Source organism: Passer montanus, unplaced genomic scaffold (genome assembly GCF_014805655.1).
Source record: "Passer montanus isolate IOZ18808 unplaced genomic scaffold, ASM1480565v1 scaffold47, whole genome shotgun sequence".
NCBI classification, from domain to species: domain Eukaryota; kingdom Metazoa; phylum Chordata; class Aves; order Passeriformes; family Passeridae; genus Passer; species Passer montanus.
The window spans coordinates 2369410-2394139 of NW_024369596.1; the positions used below are offsets into that span (position 1 = coordinate 2369410).

The 24730-nt window shown below is 47.3% G+C and overlaps 2 protein-coding genes across 4 annotated transcripts in view; both read left to right on the top strand.

Moving 5' to 3' along the window:
* The first annotated feature begins 741 nt into the window (after positions 1-741).
* LOC120508506 (TLC domain-containing protein 5-like) lies at positions 742-6372 on the top strand. Of its 2 annotated transcripts, none has more exons than XM_039722188.1 (3): positions 742-932; positions 2629-2833; positions 3175-6372. In XM_039722188.1, the coding sequence occupies exons 2-3, from the start codon at positions 2635-2637 to the stop codon at positions 3711-3713; spliced, it is 738 nt and encodes a 245-aa protein (XP_039578122.1). In that variant the 5' UTR covers positions 742-932; positions 2629-2634; the 3' UTR covers positions 3714-6372. The 2 variants fall into 2 exon arrangements, with proteins under 2 accessions (XP_039578122.1, XP_039578121.1); XM_039722187.1 differs by lacking the exon at positions 742-932 and adding an exon at positions 999-1210.
* A 4861-nt stretch (positions 6373-11233) lies between these two features.
* The window catches only part of ARHGEF12 (Rho guanine nucleotide exchange factor 12), a 73564-nt gene continuing 60067 nt past the window's right edge, over positions 11234-24730 (top strand). For both annotated transcript variants that reach the window (XM_039721847.1, XM_039721849.1), the window contains exon 1: positions 11234-11700. In XM_039721847.1, the coding sequence (XP_039577781.1) occupies positions 11669-11700 (32 nt within the window). In that variant the 5' untranslated portion in view covers positions 11234-11668. The remainder of the gene's footprint in view (positions 11701-24730) is intronic.

Below are 24730 nucleotides of genomic sequence, written 5' to 3' on the forward strand. Positions count from 1 at the left end.
TTGGAGGGGCCACAGGAGGAGAGGATGAGGGCATTTGGCTGGTTTCACCTGCAGGAGGCAATTTGGGGTCTGCAGCTTCCTTACTCTGTGATCAGGGACAGGCTGGAGCTGTGCCAGCGGAGATTTAGGTTGGATATCAGGAAAAGAGGGTGCTGGGCACTGCCCAGGCTCCCCAGGGAATGGGCACGGATCCAAGAGCCCCAGGAGCTTTGGGACACTGCTCCGAGGCACAGGGTGGGGTTGGTGGGGTGGAGGAACAGGAGCTGGGCTCATGATCCTGGTGCTTCCTGCAGGGAGGGCAGGGATGTGCTCCTACCCAGGGATGTGCGGCATCACAGGGATGCACGGCTTCACAGGGATCTGCTCCTTCCCAGGGATCTGTTCCTTCCCAGGCATCTGCTCCTACCCAGTGATGTGCTCCTACCCAGTGATGTGCTTCTTCCCAGGGATCTGCTGCTTCCCAGGGATGTGCTCCTTCCCAAGGATGTGCTCCTTCCCAGGGATATCAATGATGTGCTCCTTCCCAGGGATGTGCTCCTTCCCAAGGATGTGCTCCTTCCCAAGGATGTGCTCCTTCCCAGGGATATCAAGGATGTGCTCCTTCCCAGGGATGCACTTCTTCCCGGGATCTGCTCCTTCCCAGGCATCTGCTCCTTCCCAGGAATGTGCACTTTCCTAGGAATCTGCCCCTTCCCAAGGATCTGCTCCTTCCCAGGGATGTGCCCCCACCCAGGGATGTTCACTTTCCCAGGGATGCTCTGCGGGGCCGCGGGCCGCCTTTCCTGCCATCCTGCCGCCCCTATCCCCTCCTCCCATCCCTCCTCCTCCTCCTCCTCATCCCATCGCTGCCGTCCCTCCTCCCGGCCGCCAGGCGCCCCTCGGCCGCCGCTCGCTCCGTGATCCGGGGCGGCTCCGGCAGCGCGGCCCGGCAGGTGGGTGCTGGGGAAGGCTCCTGTCCCTGTCCCTGTCCCTGTCCCGTCCCTGTCCCTGTCCCTGTCCCTGTCCCTGTCCCTGTCCCTGTCCCTGCCCCTGTCCCTGTCCCTGTCCCCAGGGGCCGGGCCGCTGCATCCCGCGGGGTGCGGAGGATGGGCGGGCGCGCAGGCGGTGCCCGGGGATGCGGATCCTGCTGGTGCTGTGGTCCGGGAGCTCCTCCATCTTCCCGCTGGCACGGAAAAAATGTGGATAACGGGATAGCGGTGCTTTGCTGGAGGTGCCCAGATGGGTTTCAATCGTTTTCGGGGTGTTCTGCGCGGGTTTTAGGCATGTGTGTTTGTTGTAGAGGCTGTTTGCATTCAGGGCCTCATTGCTACCGGTGATAAAAATTATAATACAAAATATATTATATATAATAGATACATAATAATATATAATATAATATAATATAATATAATATATGATAGAATATAATATAATAGAATATATAATATGATATTATGATAATATGATAATATGATAATATAATACAATATAATATAATACATTAACATAATGCATTACTATAATATAGTAATATCATATATTAATATAATACATTATATAATATAATAAAATAATATATAAGAGAATATATAATATTATATAAAATATATATGGAAATACATATTTTATCTATGATTGCATGTTATTTCTTAATTTCTTGTGTATATGTATACTATATAGAACTATTTGTTATTTATTATATAGGGTTATTTGTTATTTATTTGTTATTTATTGTTCTGTAATTATTGCTGCTTTTAAAATTATATTTGCCTTCCTAGCATCAATCCCTTTTGTCACATCAGAATTCTCCCTTCCTTATCTGCTCTGAGTCTGGGCCTGGAGCGCCAGGGATGTGAATGGAAGTGCCTGCTCAGAGCAGTTAATCCCATCCCTATTTCATCTCCCCACGTTCCCAAGGCCCATTAAAACATAAAAGTTTTGTTTACCCAGCCTCCAGTCATGCCTGGGAATGCTCCGACAGGCCAGACAGGAAGGTTGGGCTTTGCAGCTCTGACTCCTCATCCCGTGAAGTCCCTCTGGTGCTGCCCAGGCCTGGGGGTGAGGCCGGAGCTGGGCAGCAGGTGCCAGTGCAGCTTTGGCACAACTGGAAATTCCTGTATCCCAAAGCCTGACTCAGCTCTTCTGCTGCACTGCCCTGCATGCTCAGGAGCAGTGAGACACACATTTCGTGGGAAGGCATTATATGAACGAGGTGTGGAACAGAGTAATGTGTATTTGGAGGGTTTCAGCACCATCCACAAGTGTTTATGTGCTGTAATTTTGTTCTGGCAATTTGTCTTTTGCTTGTTTGAGAGATTGTTGCACGGTGTGTGTGAGGGAAAATGTATAAAAGAAATACTGCTGCAAAAAGAAATCTTTACAGTAATGGATTCTTATTATTTTGCATCCAAAAGGTTTGGAGGTTTTGGTGCCAGTAAGGATGAAATGAAGCTTGCAGTGAGGAGAATAAAGTGGTTTTCACACAGAGAAAATGTGCCAGGAGCAAGCAGCCCTGTCAGGAAGCAGCTCTGCACGCTCAGGGCCGGGATGGTTACGGAGCAAAGCCGTGCTGGGCTGTGCTGACACTGCCACAGGCTCGACCTCCTGCTCACTTTGTCCTTCTGATCCCTTGTGTCCCGCTCTTCCCAGGACAGGATGCTGTTCCCGCTGCCCCTGCGTGCAGCCTGCAGCCTGCTGGCCTGGTTCTGCCTCTACAAGTGGTTCTGCCACCGCTACCGGCACCGGAGCCTCGAGTGGAGCTGCAGGCTGGTCACGCTGACCCACGGCATCCTGGCCACCTGTCTGTCTGCTTACATCGGCTTCATCGACGGCCCCTGGCCCCTGAGCCACCCAGGTGAGCGAGGAAATGGTGATGCCACCTCCCCTGGGGCTCTCCTGGCACCTCAGTCCCCAGCTCACTTGAGAGATGATGCCTGCAGTGGTATCTCAGCTGCTTTGTGGTGGGAAGCCCCAGAGGAATGGAGAGCCTGTGCTGTATTTTGCTGGTGTAATGCCCCTCCTCAGCTGTGGTTTGGCAGAGCGTGTGACCTCGTGTGTGGCCATTACGTGTGCGGACTAACAACTGTGGCATTGTTACTCTGGGGACTTCCATGGCTGGGCTGTCACCCGTGCCACCCCTGCACTGTCACACACCCTGTCACCTCCATGCTTTAAATCTCTGCTTTCACCTTTCAGGGTCGCCCAACACAACCCTTCAGGTGCACGGGCTGTGCCTTAGCTTGGGCTACTTCATCTTCGACCTGTGTTGGTGCGTGTACTTCCAGACGGAGGGTGCCCTGATGCTGGCCCACCACCTGGTGAGCATCGTGGGCATCGCCGCCTCCTTGGCCCTGGGCGAGTCGGCCGCGGACGTCAACGCCGTCATCTTCGGCAGCGAGATCACCAACCCGCTGCTGCAGGCCCGCTGGTTCCTCAAGGAGCTGGGCCGCTACCACACCTTCACGGGCGACCTGGTGGATTTCCTCTTCGTGGTGCTCTTCACGGGCGTGCGCATCGGCATGGGGGCCTGGCTGATGTACTGCGAGCTGGCCTCGCCCAGGCCGCGCTGGTACATCAAGCTGGGAGGGGTCATCATGTACGTGGTGTCCTGGGTCTTCATGGTCAGCATCTGCCGCTTCGCCCGCAGGAAGAGCATGAGGAAGTACCAGGCCTGGAGGAGCCGCAGGAGCCACGAGCTGGGCTGGAAAAGCAACGGGCACCTCAAAAGCCACTGAGTGGAGGATGAGCGAAGAGTTCCTCGAGTTGGAGGGCTGGCAAGGAGGGGGATCGTGCCTGAAATGCCACTGTTGGGAGAGGAGCCAACGCACGTTAGCGGTTCTGGAGCCAAGTTTATCCCTGGCCTAACTCCACTGAAATCCATGGAGCTGTGCCACGGATTCACTGGGTCTGCAGTGCTCGGCCTGGCACAGGCTGGCACGGTGTGCACACAAGCATGGCCTGAACGAGGAGGGAAGGAAGGGCTGATTTTATAGACTAAGCACAGCTAGTCCAGCAGTGCAGGTGTAAATAGTGATGTGTGTAGGCAGCTCCTTCAGGATCTAGGAAGAGAGGAGGAGGTAACGCTAGCTCTCCATGTCCAGTGTCCTGTGCAGTCTAGGCAGCTAGAGTGACTCTGTGTGCTGGTAGGAAGAAGTGTTCTGGTGTTGCATCCAAGCTGGGATTCCTGGCTCTTCCACCACCCCGTTGTGTGACCTTGGGCCAGTCTCACAACTGGAACTCTGTGCCTAATTCCCCCTCTGTGACTTGGGGGAGATGGAGCTGCTCCATCTGTTACGCACTTTCAGATTTTTACTTGAGAGGTGCTACATGAAGAAAGTGATGGTTGTTAGCTGCACTTGGTTCATCATTCCTGTGTTTCCCTTGGGAGAAACGACTTTGGTGGTCCAGCTAGAGCGAGACTCTAGAGAAATCAGTATTTTAGGTAGGTTGTTGTTTCCTGCCCTTTCTAACTCCTTTTAATAACTTATTCATTAACATATTGATAACTTATTTTCTGTAGTGTCCAGAAGCTCTAATCAGCACTGCCTAATTACAGGATTAGGTGCTCTGTGAATACACCCAAAGACACAGACCCAGAAGGGAAAATTTTTCCCTTAATTTTCCCTCTTCTTCCCTGACTGTTAAAACTCCCCTACAAACACTGCTTTTAGCTCCTTGGGTAACCAGCACACTCCACTTTGAGAAGCCCCATCAGGATTTGCCAGTCAGGGGTTTTCTTGCTGATGATCCAAGCCCTGATTTTGTCTCCAGAACACCAAAATTCCCTCTGCTGTGCCCCAAACCCAAACTGGGATTTCTGGTTGCCCAGAATGTGCCCTGTGGAAGCCACAGACTGACCTTGGCTCTCCTTCATCTGAACTGATGCCTTGATCCCTGGGCTTTGATTTCCCTCTGACTGTGTCTGAGTCACTTTATAAAAGTGAACATTTAGAGGGTCAGAGAGCTTAGTAATTAAAGAAATGAGAGGCCCAGAATCTGGTCTTTTTAAAGCAAAAATAAACCTGACTGTGAGAAAAATAAGCATTACTTATCCAGTCCCATTTGTAGGGAAAAACCATGCCCAGCTGGCAGCATCTGGAGTTTATTTCATTGCATGTCCTTAAGCTGTTCCTTTGTTTTTGCTGTGATTTTTAGCATTTCCTTTGAGCCTCCAGTGCAGCTCAGGTGCCCCTTTTTGCTTGAGCCTTGCTTGCTGCAACCAAAGACCTGAAGAAGCCCCAAAAAAACCCCTTCAGATGAGCAGAGCCAACTGATGAGCTGGTCCTGGAGAGGAAACTTGATTCATCCAGCACTATCAAGCCTTGAAAGGACACCAGAAGGGCTGGTTGGGGCTTGCTGGTTCTTTTCCCCAGCTCTGCTGCTCTGCTGAGCACATCCAGGAGCCTTTTTGCCTCAACTTAACCCACTTTGGGAAGTGGGTCCAGTCTAACCTACCTCACAGGGTGTTTCCATTTAGCACCAAGCCACCTCTGATGGATTCCGGGTGGTTTGTGTCAGGCTGTGCTGTGTAAGAGTTGCTTTGAGTGAAGCACTTCCTGCTATGAGCCATCAGCAGCGCTTTGTCACCTGAGCTGGGCACTTCCCAGCATCCCAAAAGCAGGAGCGAGGTGTTTTGCAAAGGTGCTACAGGGCAGGAGTGAGCTGGACAGGCTCACAACCAGCCCTGAGCTGAGGAAAAGGGGTCTGCTGGCTTTTCAGGATTGCAGGAATCTGGAGCTAAAAGGGTCTCAGGCACTGAGCAGGGAATGAGGGCTTTCAGCAGCAGCTCCTGCAGAAATGCAGGTGAAAACAGGCTGGTCCTTCCTGGGGAGCTGCTGAGTGCCCACCATGAAGAGTTTGCAGGTGGTTTGGGCTCTGAGCTTTGCTCAGGGTTGGGGTGCAGCTTTTTGGGGTCCCAGCCCTTACCTGCCCAGGTGGGTGAGGATGGCAGTGACTGCAGTATCTGTGAATCACCTTTGTGAAGACAGTTTGAAATAAAGTGGTTTGAGTGGTCCCATTTTCTGAACGGGGGAAACTTGGTTGGAAGGAGAGCACTGCTCAGCCCTGAGGCTTTAGAAGGTAAACAAAAAAAAACCCAAAAGGGCAATTAGAAATGGCTTTATGAGGCAGAGCAAGGCCTTGTAACCCATTTAGTGGGCTCCAGCATAGAATCACAGACCCAAAAGTACAAATTCCAAGCTGTGGAGCACAGGGTGGGACCTGTCCTCAGGCTAGTCCATAGTGGCTAGAGCAAACTGTGAAAGGAAACTGCAGAACTAGTGTGAAATAATAACTTGTGTCTGAATTACTGTGTAATAGCAACTAATGTTCCACCAGTGAATGGTGTAGATGCTTTGTATTATGTTTTATAAAAATAAAGATTATTTAATTATATGAGGAATTGGGTTTCTCTGTTTGGGTGCTGCTCTGAAGTCACAGGTTGCATTTGATGGTTCTGGAGGGCTTTTCCACCCTCAAAGATTCAGTGGTTCAATAGGATGGAGCAAAATTCTTCCCTTGGTTTTCCATGCCCTGGATGCCACGGGAGAAGATTCTCCTGTGTTTCCACACTGTGAGCTCTTCCCAATCATAAATTCAGATTATTGCCCAGGAAAGCCCTGTGGTGGAGTGTTGGTAAACAACCACTCAGCTTGCTGATGGCCATAGCCAGAGACCCAGCACACCCAAAGTCTTCCCTTCTATAAATAGTTAAGCCAATTTAGTTGTTTGCATGTAACCCTTAAGTCCAGCTTAAACCCCTCCAGCACTGGGGAGCAGCTGCTGAGCAGCACTGAGCCCTCTGGAGATGTTTTCTCTTTACAGCCTGGGGGTGGAGGGTCTCAGAGCCTGCAAGAATTTGTGCCGGCGCTTTGTTGAACCTCTGAGGTAGTTCCAGAAGCAGAGAAGAAAGTACAGCAGAGTTCTGGAGCTTTGCTTCAGAGCTGCAAGTGTCTCACAGGTCTCGTGTCTTCAGAAGTGACAAAATGTGGCATTGTCAGTGGTCAGATGTGCTTTGTCTGTGAAAAGTGAAAGCTGCCCCTCTACACCCAATTAATTTCGTTTTTTGTCATCCTATTATGTCTTTACAGGCAACCCTGCTGCCTGCCTTTTGCTTCTCCTGCTGGCCCTGCAGTCGAGCTTTGTAAAATTAACCTCCTCTATCAGTCCTCTGCCCTCTCTTTGTAGCTGAACTCCTTATTTGGACTTGAAAAAACTGAATTTTTTTTTTATATTCACAGCTTTGTTCCCTTGCAGCAGTAGTCCAGGCACTGATGTAAAAGCAGCATTTTAAGTCTTTGAAATCTGCTATTACATTAATATCATGGGGTTTGCCATGTCCAAAGAAGTCAAAGCCCTGTTTTGCCTCAAGTTCCAGGGGCAGCTTGGCAGCTGACAGGTCAACAGCGTAAAAGATCCTTAGAAAATTACTAAAAGAAGAAATATAACAGATCAAGGTAGATGGAAAAGCTTCTGTAAAGTAATAAAGGTTTACAGGTAGATAATTTTGTATGGGAAGAAGGAAGTTTCAGATTCTCAGATGTTACAAAACACAGATTTTCAGCAGTGCTGAAAATGTAGTGCTGTTTGTGCCACAATCCTCAAATGTGAAATTACATTCTCTATTTCTTTAGATTTTATCTCTTACTTTTTAATCCCCCTTCCAGCCAGAGATGGAGAAAGAGAAGGAAACTCAGGGCACGATGTCCAGCAGATTCCTCTGTCCTTGCTGCTTTCATTATGCTGATATGGAACGAAAGCTCAGTGCTGTAAAAATGCTGCCTGCCCCATGGATTATCCAGATTTAGGAACTGTAATAAGCTGTCACTCTAGAAGCTCTGCTAGATTAGGCTCAAAATGTGTCTCAAAATCAGCAAAGCTTTGTGTCCCACACCAGCCCTGGGTGCATTTCCAGCATTTCCAGAGTGCAGGACTGTAGGGAGCAAATCTGGTGCCCATTTTAAGGTGGGAGGTGAAAAAAGGCTTGGAAATTGCACAGAAATGTGGAGCACAGCACAAATTTATTTGTGGATTAGGTTCTCTGTTCATTAGGAGTCACAAATTTCTAGGCACATTTGGGAAATGAACTTGGGAATTGTTTCCCCTGTGCTTTTTCCCTCCAAGGTGTAAAGGTTTGGCATTTGGCTTGCAAAACCAGCAGAAAAACAGGAGCTGGATGAGCAACTTGTTATGAGCATTTACAGTTCAAAATACCTGAGCATTCTCTCACTGGCTTGAAATTGATTACTTGTAATGAGCAGAAGAGTCTTTACCCACTTGATTTTTGTGGTGGAGCTCAGCCAAACTCAGCTGATCATCCCATCTGAAACACAAACTGGAATTTTTCTGAAAGAGAAATGCTCCCAGGCACAGTTTATCCACACTTAAAGCATCACTTTTTGCAGATTTTTCTCTCTTTTTATGCCGAGCTGACAGCGGTGCAAACCCCCTCGGAGCATCCCAGAGCTCCAGGATCCCAGACCTCTTGGGAATGTTCCTTTTCCCAAATTCCTCACCTTTTACCTGCCCGGGAGCTCAGGTTGGAGGAGCCATTCGAGGCTTTCCCAGCAGATGGCAACAGCTCCTCGGTGCGAGCCTGGGAAAGGGGGTTTGGCCAAAGGATCCTCGCTCAACACTTCCTCTCTAAATCTGATTTTACAGGAACCCCTCTAAAGCACCTCCAAGGATCTGACCGTTATTTTAAGGTAAAATAAGAAGTTTTACTCCATAGGAATTTATCTCCTCCCCTTCAGGGTCCTGCTTAGCTCTGCTGTGGACGAAAAAACAGATTGAGGAGGTTAATTAGAGAATCACAAAATGGGTTTGCGTTGGAAGAGACCTCAAAGATTGTCTTGCTCCAACCCTGCTGCCATGGGATGGTTCTGTGTGTAAATTCAGGTGAAGTGACAACTTCAGAGCTCAACAAAAAAAAAATAAATAATGGGCACACTGTAATTGCTTATTGATTTCCTCACCCTGTATTTCAGGCTGTAAAAGAGAATTATCATAAATATCTATCTTAATCTAAGTATGTAACCAGCTCCCACCAAAAAAAAAAAAATCAGCATCTGCAGAAAAGAGAAGCAGTAACAGTTTCAGAATCTATGTCTTAGGATTTCCTCCAGCTAATTGTTCTCGTTATGTTGTCATGCACAATAAAATGTAATTAAAGTAATAAAAAAGCATCGAGGCCTAATATGCAAATGCTGGGCCTGCCAGGAATCAGATCTCCCAGGAGCTTTCCCCTCTCCAGGCAGAGTACTCCATGTTCCCAAAGTTAAAAGCAGGGAGGGATTTATTGCAGAGAAGATGCAATAAAGAGATATATAATAAATAAATATAGATATATGGAGGCATTCAGTCACTTCATCAGCACTGATGACTGTACTGCACACAGCTGCAGAAGGAGAGGCAGACGTGGCTGCTTGTCTTGCACTCCCACACTTTATTTATTTATTTTCTTCCCCCCGAGCCTCTATTTTCCCCTAAAAGGAAACCAAAAAAGGAAGTATAAATGTCCTGCGTATATACGTGAAGTATCATGAACATGATTTCATCCCACGCTTCCCCTCTCTGCTCTGAGCTCCATCAAAACAACAAAATCTCAGACATTCTGCTGGCTTGCCGATCCTCGCTCCGAGCAGGACACAGCGCCGGGGTCCAGAGCAGCCGTGGCTGGATGTAGCCTCAGGCAAGGTATGGTCCTGTGTCCCAGCCAGGGAGCTGCTCCCCACTTTCCAGAGCCTGTTCTCCAGCCTCTTTCCAAGCCCAGTGTCCTGGCTTTGAAGTACATCCCGGCAAGATTAATTAAAGGGAAGAAGCGCGGTGTCCTAGATGATTGGGATTAGCTAATAAGGTTATTTTAGTCTGCTGGCATTTGCTGGGGGAGGCTGATGTTCCACAAGTTCCTTTGTGCAGAGGGGGGCAGGAATTACTGGCAGCGGAGACATCCTGCTTTTCATTGCACATCTGTGCTGCTCATGAGCTTTAATTTCTGCAGGAGTAGCACGGAAGTTTCCTGACGGTCTCAGGTATAGATGTTATTTCCAGGTGCTGGAGAACAAGTGGCTCGTAGTGCCAGGACAAGGGGGAATGGCTTAGGTGGGATATTAGAAAAAAAAAAATAATTCCTTGTGATGGTGGAGAGGCTGCCCAGAGAAGCTGTGGTGGATCCCTGGAAGTGCCCAAGGGCAGGTCAGAGCAAGCTGGGATAGTGGAAGGTTGGAACAAAATCATCTTTAAGGTCCCTTCCAACCCAAACCATCCTGGGATTGTGTGCAGATTCCAAACAGGCATTTCTCTCTCGGACTGTGTTGTACACGGCACGGAGGGCAGGAATTACAGCAAGGCTGAGTTTGTGTTCAGGCTGTGGCTGAGGAGAGGGAAATCCAAACCTGCTGAAATTGAAAGCCCAAACACCCCGTGTGGCTCAACTACTGCTACTGGAGCTTTTGAAGGGGAGCAGGAACAGGCCCTCGGCAGCAGTGTTTCTGGAATGTACGTGCAGGGAGGGATCAGTTCTGGATTTATGCTGACCTTAACCTGTAGGAAAATTCCCGACGAAACACGCGTGGGAAATGCGGGACTGGACAACAGAGCCACGGAAGGCCTGGGAGCAAACAGCACAGGCTGAGGCTCCATTCTGCTCAGCTCCTGGCACTTCTACTCTTTTCGTTCGCTGCTTATTTATTTTCTTTCTGCTCCAAGTTTCGCCTGTGTCATATTTTCCATGGAGATGGAGGCGCGGGCGCTCCCTGCTCTCAGCGCTGCTGACACGGCCAAGCGTCGGCTGGCTGGGGACGGGGAATGGAGAAGGGAAAAGCAGAAAAAGGGAAAAAGAGAAAAAGGGAAAAAGGGGTAGAGGGGAAAAGGGAAATCTCCTCGGGTTAGGGACGCAGGGGGATGGAAAGCTGCTCGGCAGGAACACAGGGTGAGGGAGGAGCGCCCGCGACCGAGCGGAGACGGGAAGTGAAGGAAACACCCCGCGGGTCTGGAAAACGCTTCCCGAAGGGGAAAGGCCTCGGCAGGGACCGGGGGAAGGGCTGCGAGGCAGGAGGAGGAGGAGAAGGAGGGGAAAGAGGAGAAGGGAAAGAGAGGGAGGAGGAAGAGGAGGAAGAGGAGGGCGGCCGGTCTCAGGATCCGGCGGCGGGGCGGAGCGGCCGGAGGTACGAGCCCCCCGGAGGCGCCGGGGAGGGGCGAGCCCGGCCCGGCTCGGCTCGGCGCAGGCTCCCCCGGACGCGCCGCTCCCGCCTCTCCGGGCGGGGAGCGCCGCCCGCCCCCCGAGCGCTGCCCCTGAGCCCGGCGGGGCCGGGGAGGATCGGCCGCTGCTCGGACGGTTTTGTTGTTTTTTTTTTTTACCCCCCCCCGAGATTGTTTTGTTGTTTCTTGTTGGAGTTTTTTCTTGCTGGAGTTTTTTTCCTTTATTCCCCCGCGCCCCACTTCCGTGGTTTGGATATTCTGGGTGACTGCGAGAAGAGTTTTGGAGTTGTTTTGGATTGGGTATTTTTTTCGTTGTTTTTTTTTTTTGTTCCCTTCTCCTGCCCTTGAACTGAGTTTGTCCTCTGTGCATGCCTCTTCTGGAGCAAGGCTGGATCCTGAACCTCGGTGCATGTAAGGGGCAAAGCCTCGTTCATATTCCTGCAATAAGAGTAAAATGTAAATTGGATAATACGACTTCTTGCCAAAGGCTCCAATGAGTGGCACACAGTCCACAATCACGGACAGGTCAGTATAAAATGAGATTTCCTGATTTTTTATTATTTTTTTTCCTTTTTTTGAAGTGTGAATATTCGCAGAGCTCACGTACTTTGTGTTCTGGCTTCAGTGACAGACGGGATCAGAAGAGCAGGATTAAATCACAGGTTCTGGGAACCGAGGGTGTCCTGACTGTCAAAGCAACTGGGTTAACTTTGAAACCGGAGCATTTCAAGTCCAGCAGCTTTCAGGCCTGCCAGGCTGACTTTGTAGGAGCCAGGGGTGGTAATTCAGCTCCCAGGACGGGCTGGTGCTGCGGGGAACACCGAAAGCGAGGGCTCCTGCAGGGAGCTGGAGCAGCAGAAGCCACCAGAGTTTGGTATCCAGCTCAAGCCTGAGCTCAGACAGCGTGTTGAGGATGCGCTTGGGTCTCCTTGGGTCGAGTACTGCCGGGAGGTCACTCCAGGTGAGGGCAGGAGGGAGAGTTGACAAGCAGGAATGTCTGCTGGTGTCTACCTTAGCAGGAACCTGCCTCCAGATACCTGCTCGGGCCCCTGGGCTGCTCTGCAGGTGCCTTCCATTGCCTCTGGAGTCCTCTTGTTTGTGCTCGGGCGTTTCAGAGGAAGGGAAAAAAAATGTGACAAAAAAAATAATCAAGTAGGAAACATTTTAACATGCGAGTGAGTGCAATGAGTGTCTTCAGATTTTTTTTGATGCGAGCAAAGATACCTTTTTTTGACATTGTATGCTGTAAAAACCATGTAATGTGTTTTGTTGTATCTTCACCGTGGTTGTTTGGTGGTTAAGGTGTGAAAGTGTGTGGCAAAGGCCTTTCATGACCAAGCAGCGAAGCTGGGATGGAGCAGTGATGCTTTGGGTGCTCGAGCTCACCAATTTTAGGTTCCAGATGTGGACAGGAGAGAGACTGAGTGTGATTCTCACTTAAACCCAGGCGTTTTCGTGACTCAAGTCCTCACAGCACAGTCCAAAGGGCTCAGACTTGTGTGCAATCCGTGTTTACAACTGTTCACACAGTATTAAATCTTGGCAATTAATTTGGTAGTTTGTACTAGCAGAATTTTCTCTTTTGGAGTGCGTGAATGGTTCTTGAGTTGCAGGATGTTTTTCTCTGTAGCAGGCAAGGCAGTGACAGTAAAAAGGCATTTCAGTGGATTTGTGAGGATTTTGTTACGTACTTCAGGCCATATGTCTTGTGGAGGTTGCATGATATCAAAAAAGAACGACAGGATTTTCATCCCAAAGCTGAGTGATGCATGGAAAGGAGAAACACGAGAACAGGGAATTTAATTTACTTGTTAGTAAAACAAAATACTTTCCATTATTGAATTGGAGCAGCCAAATAAAAAAAAAAGTCTCATTTCCTTTTGCTCCCAGTCATGTCAGGAGGATGTTTCTGTTTGGTGTTCCATTAAGGTTTTGGATCAAAAGGCTTTTAATGTCAGGTGAGGAGCTGTCTCCACAGCCCTCGGATTTCTGGGATGGCTGGGGGAATGTGGGGGAACTGGATCTTTCCTTGTCACTATTTTTCACCTCTGGGCTGCAAAGTCATGGTTCAGCCAGGAGAGGAGAAGCTTTGGGGTGACCTCATTGTGGCCTGCCAGGACCTGAAAGAGCCTGCAAGGAAGATGGAGAGAGACTATTTTAATAGACCTGGAGTAACAGGACAAGGGGGAATGGTTTCAAATTCAGAGCAGGGTTAGATTGATCATGGGGGCAGAATTGTTCCCTTTGAGGATGGTGAGGGGTGCCAGAGCAGCTGTAGCTGCCCCTGGATCCCTGGAAGTGTCCAAGGCTGCAGCACCCTATGGGAATGAGATGGGATTCAAGGTCCCTCCCAGCCCAATCCATCCTGGGATTCTCTGATGATTCTCTGATTTATTCCCTGGCTGAACCTTTCAGCAGGACCCCAGACATGCTGGTGGTGTTTGTTCCCATCTCTGCCATTCCTTTTCATCCCCAGCATTGTGCAGGATTTGGAGAGGATGGATTTTGGATTTTGTTCACTCTTGTCTCTACAGAATATTCCTCTTCAGGCCTGGGGAGTCTCTGTTGCCTCTTTCAATCTGCCTCTGAAGCTCAGAATGCAAAGCAGGTGCAATAGAAATAATGTTGATGCCTCCACTGTCATTAGATCTCCGTGGATAAATCATCTGACATGTTCAATTCTCTTTGTGTTTGTCAGTCACCTTCCTTGGTGGGATTGAGATGGGAATTGCCTTAAACCAGGAAAAGCCAGCTTGCATCAGTGCCAGATGGTATTAGGAATATAATAGGGTAGCTTGGGCCTGGATTTTTCTCCATATTAGCTTTACATATTTGCATTTTGCATATATAGAGCTGCCTAAATCCACATTACAGACAGCAGATATTTCCTTTGGTATCTCTGCAGTTTAAGGTGGGGATGATTTGACAGCTGTCAAATTTCCCTTGTGCAAGTTTCACTTGTCTCATCCTTGACATATTTTATATCTCTTGATGATGTCATGATTACCATTAAGTATATAAATTAGGAGTGTATGAATGGCCATTTCTAATGCTGTTCTGGAGCCAGGATGATAAATTATGTTTTTATTAAGTCCCCCTTTTTTTTTTTTTTTTTTTTTTTTTTTTTTTTTTTTTTTCTTTCTTCTTTTATTTTTGTTCTGTTTCCCAGGAAAGTTGAATGGATTTTAGTGTCTGGCACTGCTGAAACACAGTCAGGCCAGTTCATATCTGTGTCTGTTCTCTCTGTGGATTAACCTTAACCCAGCTAGTTTTGGTAGTGGTTATGCTCAGATTCTGTTATCAGAACTCCCAAAGCAGCATCGATTTCTGGTGTGTTTTTCTTCAAGTGCCTTCAGTCTGGAGGGAAGCGAGTGCCTGGGGAGTGGGGGAATATCGGGCATTAAACAAAAATCCAGAGCAGGTGTTGAGGCTCCTGAGAGTGGAATGGCTGTGCTGAGTTGGTGGAGGAGCTCCTGACACACACTGCTCGTTTGGGGGAGCACCTAAGGGGTGCAGGAAGACAGAAAATTATCTCCTAAAGAGCTTAAAAACACATCAGCAAAGCGTTCTCCAGGAGAGCCGTGGTGCCTTGCACGGCTGCTGGTGATTTGAGGGAGTTAAATCAGTGTTTAACTTCCCCTTCTTTCCCTCAGGATGTTCTTTTACTTTGTCAGCTGCTTTTTTTTTTTTCATAGTCCCGGTGCCCATTGGAGCGTATCAAACTCTTCATCTCCAGCCTCATTGCTCTGCTCCTTTATGTTTGTAAACATTTACACCCTCTTAATTTAATCCTCCCTTAGCTGTGCTGTGTTTGTTCAGAGGCCTCCTAAGGTGGCATTTATCTTGCTGAGCTTAGGAACTCTTTGAGGTAGACATCCCTGAGCTGCTCATCTGGCTCGACTTGATCGTTAGTGGAAGGAAATCTGCACATCCAGGGGACCTTTCTTATCCTAAAGGTATCTAAAAGCAGTCAGGTGACTGAGCTTCATCCAGCTCTGGATTTAGGTGAGATTTCCCATATCTTTTAACCTGAAAAAAAAAAAAAATCTATTTTTCACCCCTCCCTGGTGCTGGGTTGGGTTTTCGTTGCTGGATGCTGTTTTTGGTGGGGGGGATAGCAGATTTGAGGTCCATCTGCAGCCCAGGCAGCTGGGCTGGGTTTGTTGGAGGAGTTTTCCTGTTGCTGCTGCAGTGTGCCCACATTCCCTGCCTCTGGAGCTCTGCTGGCCGGACACTGGCCAGCTCTGGGCGTTGCTGTGTGCTGTGCATGGCCGGGTGAGATAAGGCCTTTATTCTTCCCAAGGCCACGCTGGGGCCAGGCTGAATTCTGAAATTCGGCCATTTCCAGCCTCTGCTTGGCCACCAAAGGCCAGCCCAAGCTCGGCTGTATCCTGTTATGACACTGGAGAAACATTTGTGTGCCATTAATTTTTTTTCACTCTCGGAGTTAACTGTATTTTTCTTCCTGTCACCGTTCCAAACACACTTCAGGGTTGAGCAATTGCACGGCTGCAGGACTTGCTTTATGTTTCTTTCTGTTTATTAAAGGCCAATAAAAGAAAGGAGGCTCTTGCTTTTGCAGGACCTTGCTGAGGAACTGGTGACTCTCCTCTGCAGTTGCTTGCAAATGAGTTTTATTTATAACCCTGCTGTAGTTTCTGTTGCTATGATTGGAAAACAGCAGAGGTAGAATTTACACATAATTACCCTTGAGAAGTTTTAATTGGTGATTTGCTCCTGACTTGGTATTAAAATAGACTCTAATTGTTTCTTATCTGCCTTAGATGCACTTTCCCTGTCTCTGGCTCTTTGGAAGTCCCTGTAGTAATTTGGGAATTCTTTGACTGTATGGTGGGGAAAAAAGGGTTTTATTTCTTCCAGCAGGGTAAGAGCTGCTCAGAAAGTCACACCTTAGTGTTACTGACTAGTTAGATGTCATTATCATGCATTTTTTGAATTAGTAGAGTTAGTAAAATCCAGTATTTATGGAAAATGGGCTGCAGCATGGCATCTAAGGATTAAAAAGAATAATAGACTTTGAGTGGGGCTTTTCATCATTGTGCCTTGGCTGTGTTTGGAAATTAGCAGTTGACAGAGTCTGTGCATAAATTCCTGTTTTATTCTGCTGTTCTTGAGGCTGGCAGAAGAGAGGACTGTCTGGGGTGTTTACTGCTGGCTGGGACACAAATGCTACCACTTCATGTTGCATAGTTTATTAAGGCTTTTGCTGGAGACAGGAGCTGAGGTGAGCTTGATTTTCTAGTTTTGAGTAGAGCTGTGGGCGTTGTGATTATTTGGGTGGAGGCAGGAATGATATTTCATCTGTGAGCCCAATTGTATAATTCTGCCTGTGCACAGAACTCCTGGTAATGGCATTTTAACATTTCAAATGGACGGGTTGGGAAAGGGACTGGGATGTTGGATCCTTCTGGTTTAGATTTTGAAAGTTCTGGTCCACATCTACAGGAATTTAGCTTCAAAAAAAAAAATTACTCAGTGCTGTCCAGCTTGAGAAGAAAAGTGCAGCTTGCCCTTGGAGTTGCTGAGGTCACTGGTGGGATTTGTGGGTGTTCATTGGTGTCCTTTGACTTCCATGGCCTGTGTGGGAGGAGAGTTCCTTGGTCCTGGAGGGTGACAGCAGTGAGCACAGTTGTCCTGCTGGAAATCAAAGAGCCCTCTGTTCGCTCTCACAACTGCTCTGGACCTTGTTGTACAAGTGATGGTTTTGTAGAAGTAGTGATTCGTGCACAAGTGGTGTTTTTTGTAGTGATTTAGGCACTGGAGATTTTGGCATTTCATCCTGAGGCTGCAGAGAGCGTTGGTGAATCTGCCTGGGGAAGGTGGTACACACACCTGTACTTGTTATTTTCCATATTTCATGGCTAGACACCAGGATTATTGGTTCTTTCCTGCAGTGGGGTCTCCCAGTGAATTTTGTGTCCGAATAATTTGAGTAGCTTCAGTGACAGCTTCTGCTTTCCCAAGAATCTTCGGAGTATAACCATCAGGAATTGTGACATTTTCTGTTGCTCACCCATTTTTCCTGTAGTATTTTGAGCAGTATCCTTTACCTCTCGTGGTTAAAATCCTCACCCCCACCTGGCCAGCCCTGCGTGCAGTTTGCAGTTCTGCAGGGTGTCTCAGAGAGGAGCAGTGTTTGCTTTGGTCTGGAGACTGAATTCTCCACTGCACCTCGAGGTGGTCCTTGGGGTCACCAGGGAGATATGTTGGCTGTGCTGCTTGGAAGATAAGCTCAGCCTCTTGCCCTGAGCCTTTATCCTCCAGGTTTCCTCTTCCCCTCTGAAAATTAGCAGTTGGAGATTTATTAATGAATCCCATTTGTATTATCCTCGTGATTCTAGTGGATATATTGCTGTAAAAATGCTTTTATGGCATTCCATATATTCCTCTGCCTAAGCACTCCCCCTGATATTTTATCTGCTTTGAGATAAGCAGATTTTCCTGTGTAAGAGATGTCAATAGCACTAAGAGAAAATAGATTTAAATGCATATTTTCAGGTAGGTGATACTGTGTTCTGTGCCCCTGCTCTGGATAATTATTAGGTTTAAAGAATAAAAGTCTTAGTTCGTGTCTCAGCTTGATTAAACCAAGGGTCAGGAGCCTGGATGTTGGTAATATCTCAACATCAGAAGAGAGGGCTTAAAATAAGGATAGGAGAAGCAGCAGCAAGGGAATTAGTAAAATGAAAAGGGATGTAAAACATGCAGTGTTTGATTAAGAATGCAAAAGGGATAAAATGCAAGACAGGATACATACAAAATAGTAACAGCACACTTAGAAAAAGACAGGAAGAAGCAACGTTTACTCATTTTTCTTTGAAAAGAAAACATGTAAAAATAAATACATTAAAATGACAGGAAAAAACAGCGTCCTTATGTTTCAAATGTAAGCAGAAGTATAAATAGTAAAAACCAAACAAACAGTGTTCAGCCTGTGACATTCACAGATCGTCTGGATGTTTTGTTATCACCCTGCATCCTTTCCTTGAGGATTTTCAGTGTTGTGTCTGTTTGACTTCTGAGGCCCACGGGCAGGAACCCTTTCTTGCAGCCTGATGGTAAATAAGAAACATTTCTGTTTACATTTGTTGGCAAACACTTCAATGTGATCCTGTGGGGCTATTTTAGGCTCTGTTTTGACAAGGCTGAAAGGTCTGGCCTGGGATGTTCGGTGGCAAAAGCGTTTCATGGAATTGCTGTGGCACTGGGAAAGCAGATGGGAGGTGGGGAAGATCACAGCACAGGTTTCTGTACTTGGGATAATTCTGGTGTGATGTGGGTCATTGTCTTGTCTGTCCCTGCTGTCAGCTGTCCTGGCAGGAGGGGCATGGTCACAAGTGGCACTGGGGCTCAGCTCTTCCAAAAAATAAACCTTTTATGGGCAGGGAGCAGGGTTGGGTAAAAGTTGAACTGTGTGAATTAAGCAGCAGGGCCTCTTTTGGTGCTACAATGAAGTTGAAATGTTAAAAACCTAAGAGAGAATCTCCATGTTCTGGCAGCTCTTGGTTGCTCACAGTTGGCACAAGAACTGGGGCTGCAAGGGAAAACTCAAACTGGTTTTACTCCTGAGCTCTTGAAATGTGTTCTGGAAATTTTCAGGGATGTTGGTGGGAATCTGAATTTTATTATTGAATCTGTGAGTAGCAGCACAATTGACTCTTGTCTGTGTGAGAAGCTGCTCCTGAATTTGTTTGCAGGTGGTGAATCCTGGTTTGTGCTGTCACATGCAGTCCTGGGTGACTTCCCAGGTGGAATCAGCAACCTAAGAAGAGTTCAACACTCTTTTCTAGAGTGAGCTGCAATGCTGGAGAGGGGCTAGAAAACTTAGGTGGGACCTGGCTTGACCTGAGCAAGCATTTCCCAGTGTGGAGGAAAAGCCCCATGTGTTTAATAAAGCCCCAGACTGATGTGAGACAGGCGAAGGACTGGGAGTCCACCACTCCCATAAACATGCAAGCTTCAACCTGCAGGCTCACCTGAAGCATCTGATGGCTGCTTGAAAGTCTTTTTTAGCCTGTTTATGATAGTGGCTGTTGGTGCAGCTTCTTGGCAGCACTTCAGACAAGGCGTCTCCTCCCAGTGCTCCGTGCCACAGAGGCACCGCTGCCTTTCTGCTGTGCCCAGATGCAAAAGAGGGCTCTGCCCAGATCAAAGCTGCCAGAAAAGTGATGGAAAACGTGGAAAGGGAGAGAATTAAAGGAGGGAAGCCACAACGAGCCAGCAGAGAAAGGAAATAGGAAAAAGCTGCAGTGCAAGACAGGAGAAATCAATAGGAAGTGAGCGAGAGGGAGAGAAATGGGAGAGCTGGTGGCAGCTGCCAGATAGGAGAGAGGTTTCCTGCCTGCCCTGAGCTCTGGAGCTGCTGCTGGAGGGCAGAAAGGCCTGGGAAGGCAGGGCTGCAGCTCGGTGTGCTGGGCAGGGCTGCAGGAACGCCCTCAGAGCCTGGCAGTGCCTGGGTGGCTCTTGAGGCTGCTCTGCTGGCAGCAGCTCCCGTGTGGCGGTGTTGGAGCTGTGTCCTGATCGTTCCTGCTCTGCTGGGGAGTGCCTTTCAAAGCTGCTGCTCCATGTCAATAGGATTTTTCTTTTTTTTTTAATTATAATTATGATGGTGTCCTAAATGAGGCAGTGACCTCAGCCAAAAGCGAGCTGCTGTTGTGGGGATTTAAAAGAGGGATTTTCCCTGCTGCTGCAGACTCTATCCTGACTGAGGCAGCAGCATCAGCTCTGGCAAAAATCCAGGGGGAACTGCAGCAGAGGAGAGCGAATTTATACCATGTGGGCTTCCTAAATGTAAGGATGGGGGGGAATCCTCGTGTGCCAAGGATAAAGGAGATCTCCTGGTGCTGGAGTGCAGCTCTGCAGCTGGCAGTTTGTTCCTGCAGCCTGTCAGGAGGCACCAAATGATAGGCTGTGGTTTGCCCTGTGGTCTGGGGAGTGGAAGTGGTTCCTGTGGGCAGATCTGATCTGAGCAAAGCCAGCACCCTCCCTTGGTGGCTCTGCCTGGGGAAGGTGCTCTGGGATCCTGCACAGAGCCCTCTGCAGTCCTTGTGGGGCTTGCCTTGGTGGGAGGATGTGTTGAAGGCCCAAAGGAGCACCTGTGCAGGTGCTGCTCTGCCCTGAGCCATCAGCAGTAAAGGCAAACACCTTGCAATAATTCAGAAATAATGATTAAAAGAGCAGAGCTCTCTAGATCACGACAGAGATCTCCTGGTGCTGGAGTGCAGCTGGCAGTTTGTTCCTGCAGCCTGTCAGGAGGCACCAAATGATAGGTTGTGGTTTGCCCTGTGGTCTGGGGAGTGGAAGTGGTTCCTGTGGGCAGATCTGATCTGAGCAAAGCCAGCACCCTCCCTTGGTGGCTCTGCCTGGGGAAGGTGCTCTGGGATCCTGCACAGAGCCCTCTGCAGTCCTTGTGGGGCTTGCCTTGGTGGGAGGATGTGTTGAAGGCCCAAAGGAGCACCTGTGCAGGTGCTGCTCTGCCCTGAGCCATCAGCAGTAAAGGCAAACACCTTGCAATAATTCAGAAATAATGATTAAAAGAGCAGAGCTCTCTAGATCACGACTCCCTAGAAATAATCTGGATTATCTACCTAGATATCTGATCTCTAGATTTAGATACTTCAGTGCTGGGTGATTTGATATAATATTGGGAGTTGGTAATTATTATTTGCCAAGCACAGCAGCCCCTTTGAAAGCCCTAAGTTTTACACTCAGGTCACTCAGTTATGGAAACTGCTGTGAGAATGAAATAGTGAGGGGGAAAAGGGAGAAAAAAAAATAGGCAAGCACATGTTTCTTGCAGTCTGGAAATCTGTAGGAATGTTGGTGCTGGCTGTAAATGCTGCACTGGTGTTTACTTTGGATGTTAACCAGTGCAACTTCAGCTGAATGTATGGCACAGCAAGGCCTGACCTCCTCTCCCTGTCCCTTCCAGCAGGGAATTATCAGCTCTCACACTCACCAGGAACATCCAGCAGCGATTTTTGGTGTCTGCACCTGCTCACCCCGTGCCTCGCCCTCCCTTCTGTCACAGGGCACCTGGCCCTGCTCGTGCAGGCACAATCCCAGGTTTAGGGCAGGAAAAGCCATTTTTCCTGGCAGGGTGGGTGGCACTGCCTGCCTGGGGGTCAGCAGCAGGGGACAGTCCCTGGCTGCTGCTCAGGCATTCTGGGGGAGGCTCTTCCCTCTCCCAGAAGCAGAGAATTAAACTTCGCTGGGAGGGGGAGAGGAAACAGCTTTGCAGCAGTTTTGGGCTGCTTGGAAAACTCAAAATCCTCTCCCTGGAATTCAGCCAGATAAAAAGAACCTGTCCCTTCCTACTAATTTTTTATTTTTTATTTTTTAAATTTATATCTGTTTTCATAATCATCCTGGCCCCGCAGCTCCTGGGGGGTGGCTCAGCTGAGCCTCCTCACAGGAACATCACAGCAACTCAAAATCTGCTGAAAATTTTTGCTCCATCTGTCGCTCTCCATACCCAGAGAAAATGGCTCCTTCAGATCTCCAGATTGATTCTTGGGATACTGAGGGGGTTTGATCAGCAAAAGTCTCAAGGAACTTAAACTTTAACTTGAAATAAGTTGGTTTTTCTGTTTTTTTTTAATTGGGGAATCTGGCTGTGTTCTGGCCCTGGTAATCCAGGCACAATCCCTGGGAATATATATTATATATATAATTTTGTGGAATATATTCCCCCCAAATAAATGTTGCTGTAGAGTGTATATAGGGATTTAGGGTTTTCCTTTCTTCTCTACTTTTTGTTTAATTAAATGGCTTTTAGATCAAAAAGCTTTCCCCAAAAGAGCATTTCAAAGAAGGAGAAAAATAACAAAGAACATGCAAATAATGAGGTAGGGTTTGTTATTCTTTTTTTCTTTTTGTTAAATAAAAAAGGTAGTTTGTAATTGGTTGTGGGGATGAGCACAAAGGGACTCTGGACACTTCAAAAGAGGACGGTGATTTGTTTATTTAAATTGTAAATTTCAATGTGAAATCTTGTCATTTTCTCCTCTGAGTTGTATTTGGAGCACTTTGCTGTGGTAAAGTAAGTAAATTAGAATAAATGTAAAATACAGCAGGAGCTGTGTGGCAGTGAGGAGCCCTCTCAAATATCTGAGATTTTAGGGAATTCTCTCTCAGCTGAGCTGAGGTTGGTGGCAGCATCCCTGGATCTGTTCCCCAATTCCATGAAAATGTGCAGGAAGAAATGCCCAGCAGCAAATGAATTTTCTCTTGGAGGATCAGGAGCTGCCTGGGCTCTCCCCCTCTCCCTGCTCCATCACGTGGAGATGTTTGCTTTAGATTAAAACCCTTCTCTGGCATCCTGGTGGTTTCCCTGCTGCTGCAAAGACCTTGGGAGGAGCTGTCTTACTGAACTGAGAGAAAACTGCATTTCCCTGTGCTTTAATGCACTCAGCCCTGACATTCTGCTGGTGACCAGGGTTTAATTTTTACATTTAATCTTTACATTTACATTAATTTTTACATTTTTTACACTTACAGGTTTCTTTTAGCTTGGACCATCTCAATTCCTTAAGCTCAGCTGCTGCTTCTGGTGCTAACACAACATTTTGTTAGTCCTGTGAGATGTGGACAGCTGATGGGTGATGAATGTGTCTGGGTGATACAGAGGAAATTGGAAATTAAGAGCTGTTTGGGCATTTAGAGTTTGCCAGGAGGGCAGGGAGAGAGTTGTGGTTTCTTTCAGGCATGGGCGGCTCTGATCTAGCTGCTAACAGCCAGCATAATTCAACTTTCTAATATAAATCAGCTAAGTGAGCTCTGCTAAAACAAATTCTAGCACGTCATGTTGTGTGTTTGATGATCAAATATTACCTGCAAAGCAGCCCCTGGGTTAAAATTCCCCTGATTTCTGCCCTGCTGAGGAGCAGGAAGCACCTCGTGTCCAGCCCAGTACAAATATATGATGAGTAAACAATAAAAAATTCAGGTGAATCAGCTGCCAGGCTCCTCAGAGGAGGGGCAGTGAGCTGTGTGAACGTTTCTGCTTTGGAATCTCAAACCAGGGGCAGATGGAGGAGTTAAACAATAAAATTGGAGTTAAATAATAAAACTTCCTGGCGAGGTTTGAAACCTTCCTTCCCTCCCTGTGTGTGCTGGGCTTTAGGGGAAGGGGAGATGGAGAGTCCTGGGAAAGGCTGGGGCTATCCATAGGCTGGAGAACACAGTCAGAAATAAAGTGAATTTCGGGGGACATAAACCATGTTTGGCTCATTAACAGTACCTGGAAACACTGGCAACTTTTAAATTTGTGTGGTTTTTGTTGTACTGAAGCAGTGGGAAAATGAAAGTGTGTTTTAATGCATTAAAAAATGGATTTATGCCTTGTCAGAGACCGAGGTTGTGAGTACAGGTATTGCTACCTTGCATTTTAATTTGGGTTTTTCTTCCCTGGTTTTTGAATTTGGGTCTGTAAGTCTGCAGGTGTGGGATGGAATAATGATAAAGCCAGCCCTGACTTGTTCTGGGGTCAACATTTTGATGTTGACCCTGTCCTTGAGTCTGTTTATGTTTTGTACTGTAAAACTGGGGTGGGATGAAATTTATGGTGAATTAAAAAGGACCTGCAAAATTCTTTGGAAAGAATAAATGAAACTCTGCCCCTCCCTCCCTGCTTCTTGACAAATAGTGGGGTTTTATTCATGGAGTTTTATAGGCCTGGAAGTATTTATTGCTGACAATTCCCAGCCCTGGAGTGAACCAGAGCAAGGTATTGAGTGCTAAATCCACGGAATCAGTCCTGTGCTTTTTCTCTCTCTCTGAATTGTGACACAGATTTAACAACTGTGGTCCCTTTGCTGTGAATGAAATAGATTTTGCCTTAGCAAATGGAGTTTCCCAGCTCTCACTGCTCTCTTTTCAAATTGTCAGCTATAGAATAACTACATTTTTCTAATTTATGCTGTTTTGGCATGGACTCAAGTTTGCATTTAGTGGCTGGCATAAATATTATATTTTAGAGCTGCTTTGGGGGGGGCTTTTTTTTTTTTTTTGTCAGACTTACTGGAATTGGTTGAACTTAATTCAATGGCAGGATAAGCAAAATTTTGTTTAGATAGGCTGTTCTGAAATGTTTAATGCCTTCTAAAATTGTTCATGGTAAAAGATCAAGGAAGGAAACTCGGTGACCTTTTAAATGCAGCTCCATAGAACTCATTTTCCTATGCCAGAAGTCAGCCCAGACAATGAAACTGAAAGAGGGTTCTCTTTCATAAAGGATCTTTCATGTTTTGCTTGTGCAGATTTATTTTTTTTATCACAGATTTAGCAGACTTCACAGCTGCCTTTTAATCAGTTTCCATATTTGTACCAGAACTTTCTTATTTTAATTACTGTCTGTAGAAACCATTCGGCTGCTTGTTGGGTGACACAGTCGAAAATGATAATTTTCTGTAATTCTTTTCTTGGCTTAGATCACTCCAGTAATATCTATTAGCAGTGAATGCTCAGAGTTAAAATTCTGTGCTGAAAGTTTTAATCATTCAGTGTTCTCCTTTTTTTTTAGGGCTGATTTTTA

Excerpts from the sequence above, each read along its gene's own strand:
- LOC120508506 (XM_039722188.1), top strand. The coding sequence starts at position 2,635 with ATGCTGTTCCCGCTGCCCCTGCGTGCAGCCTGCAGCCTGCTGGCCTGG. Across the intron at positions 2,834-3,174 it reads CTGGCCCCTGAGCCACCCAG|GGTCGCCCAACACAACCCTT; the intron begins GTGAGCGAGGAA and ends TTCACCTTTCAG.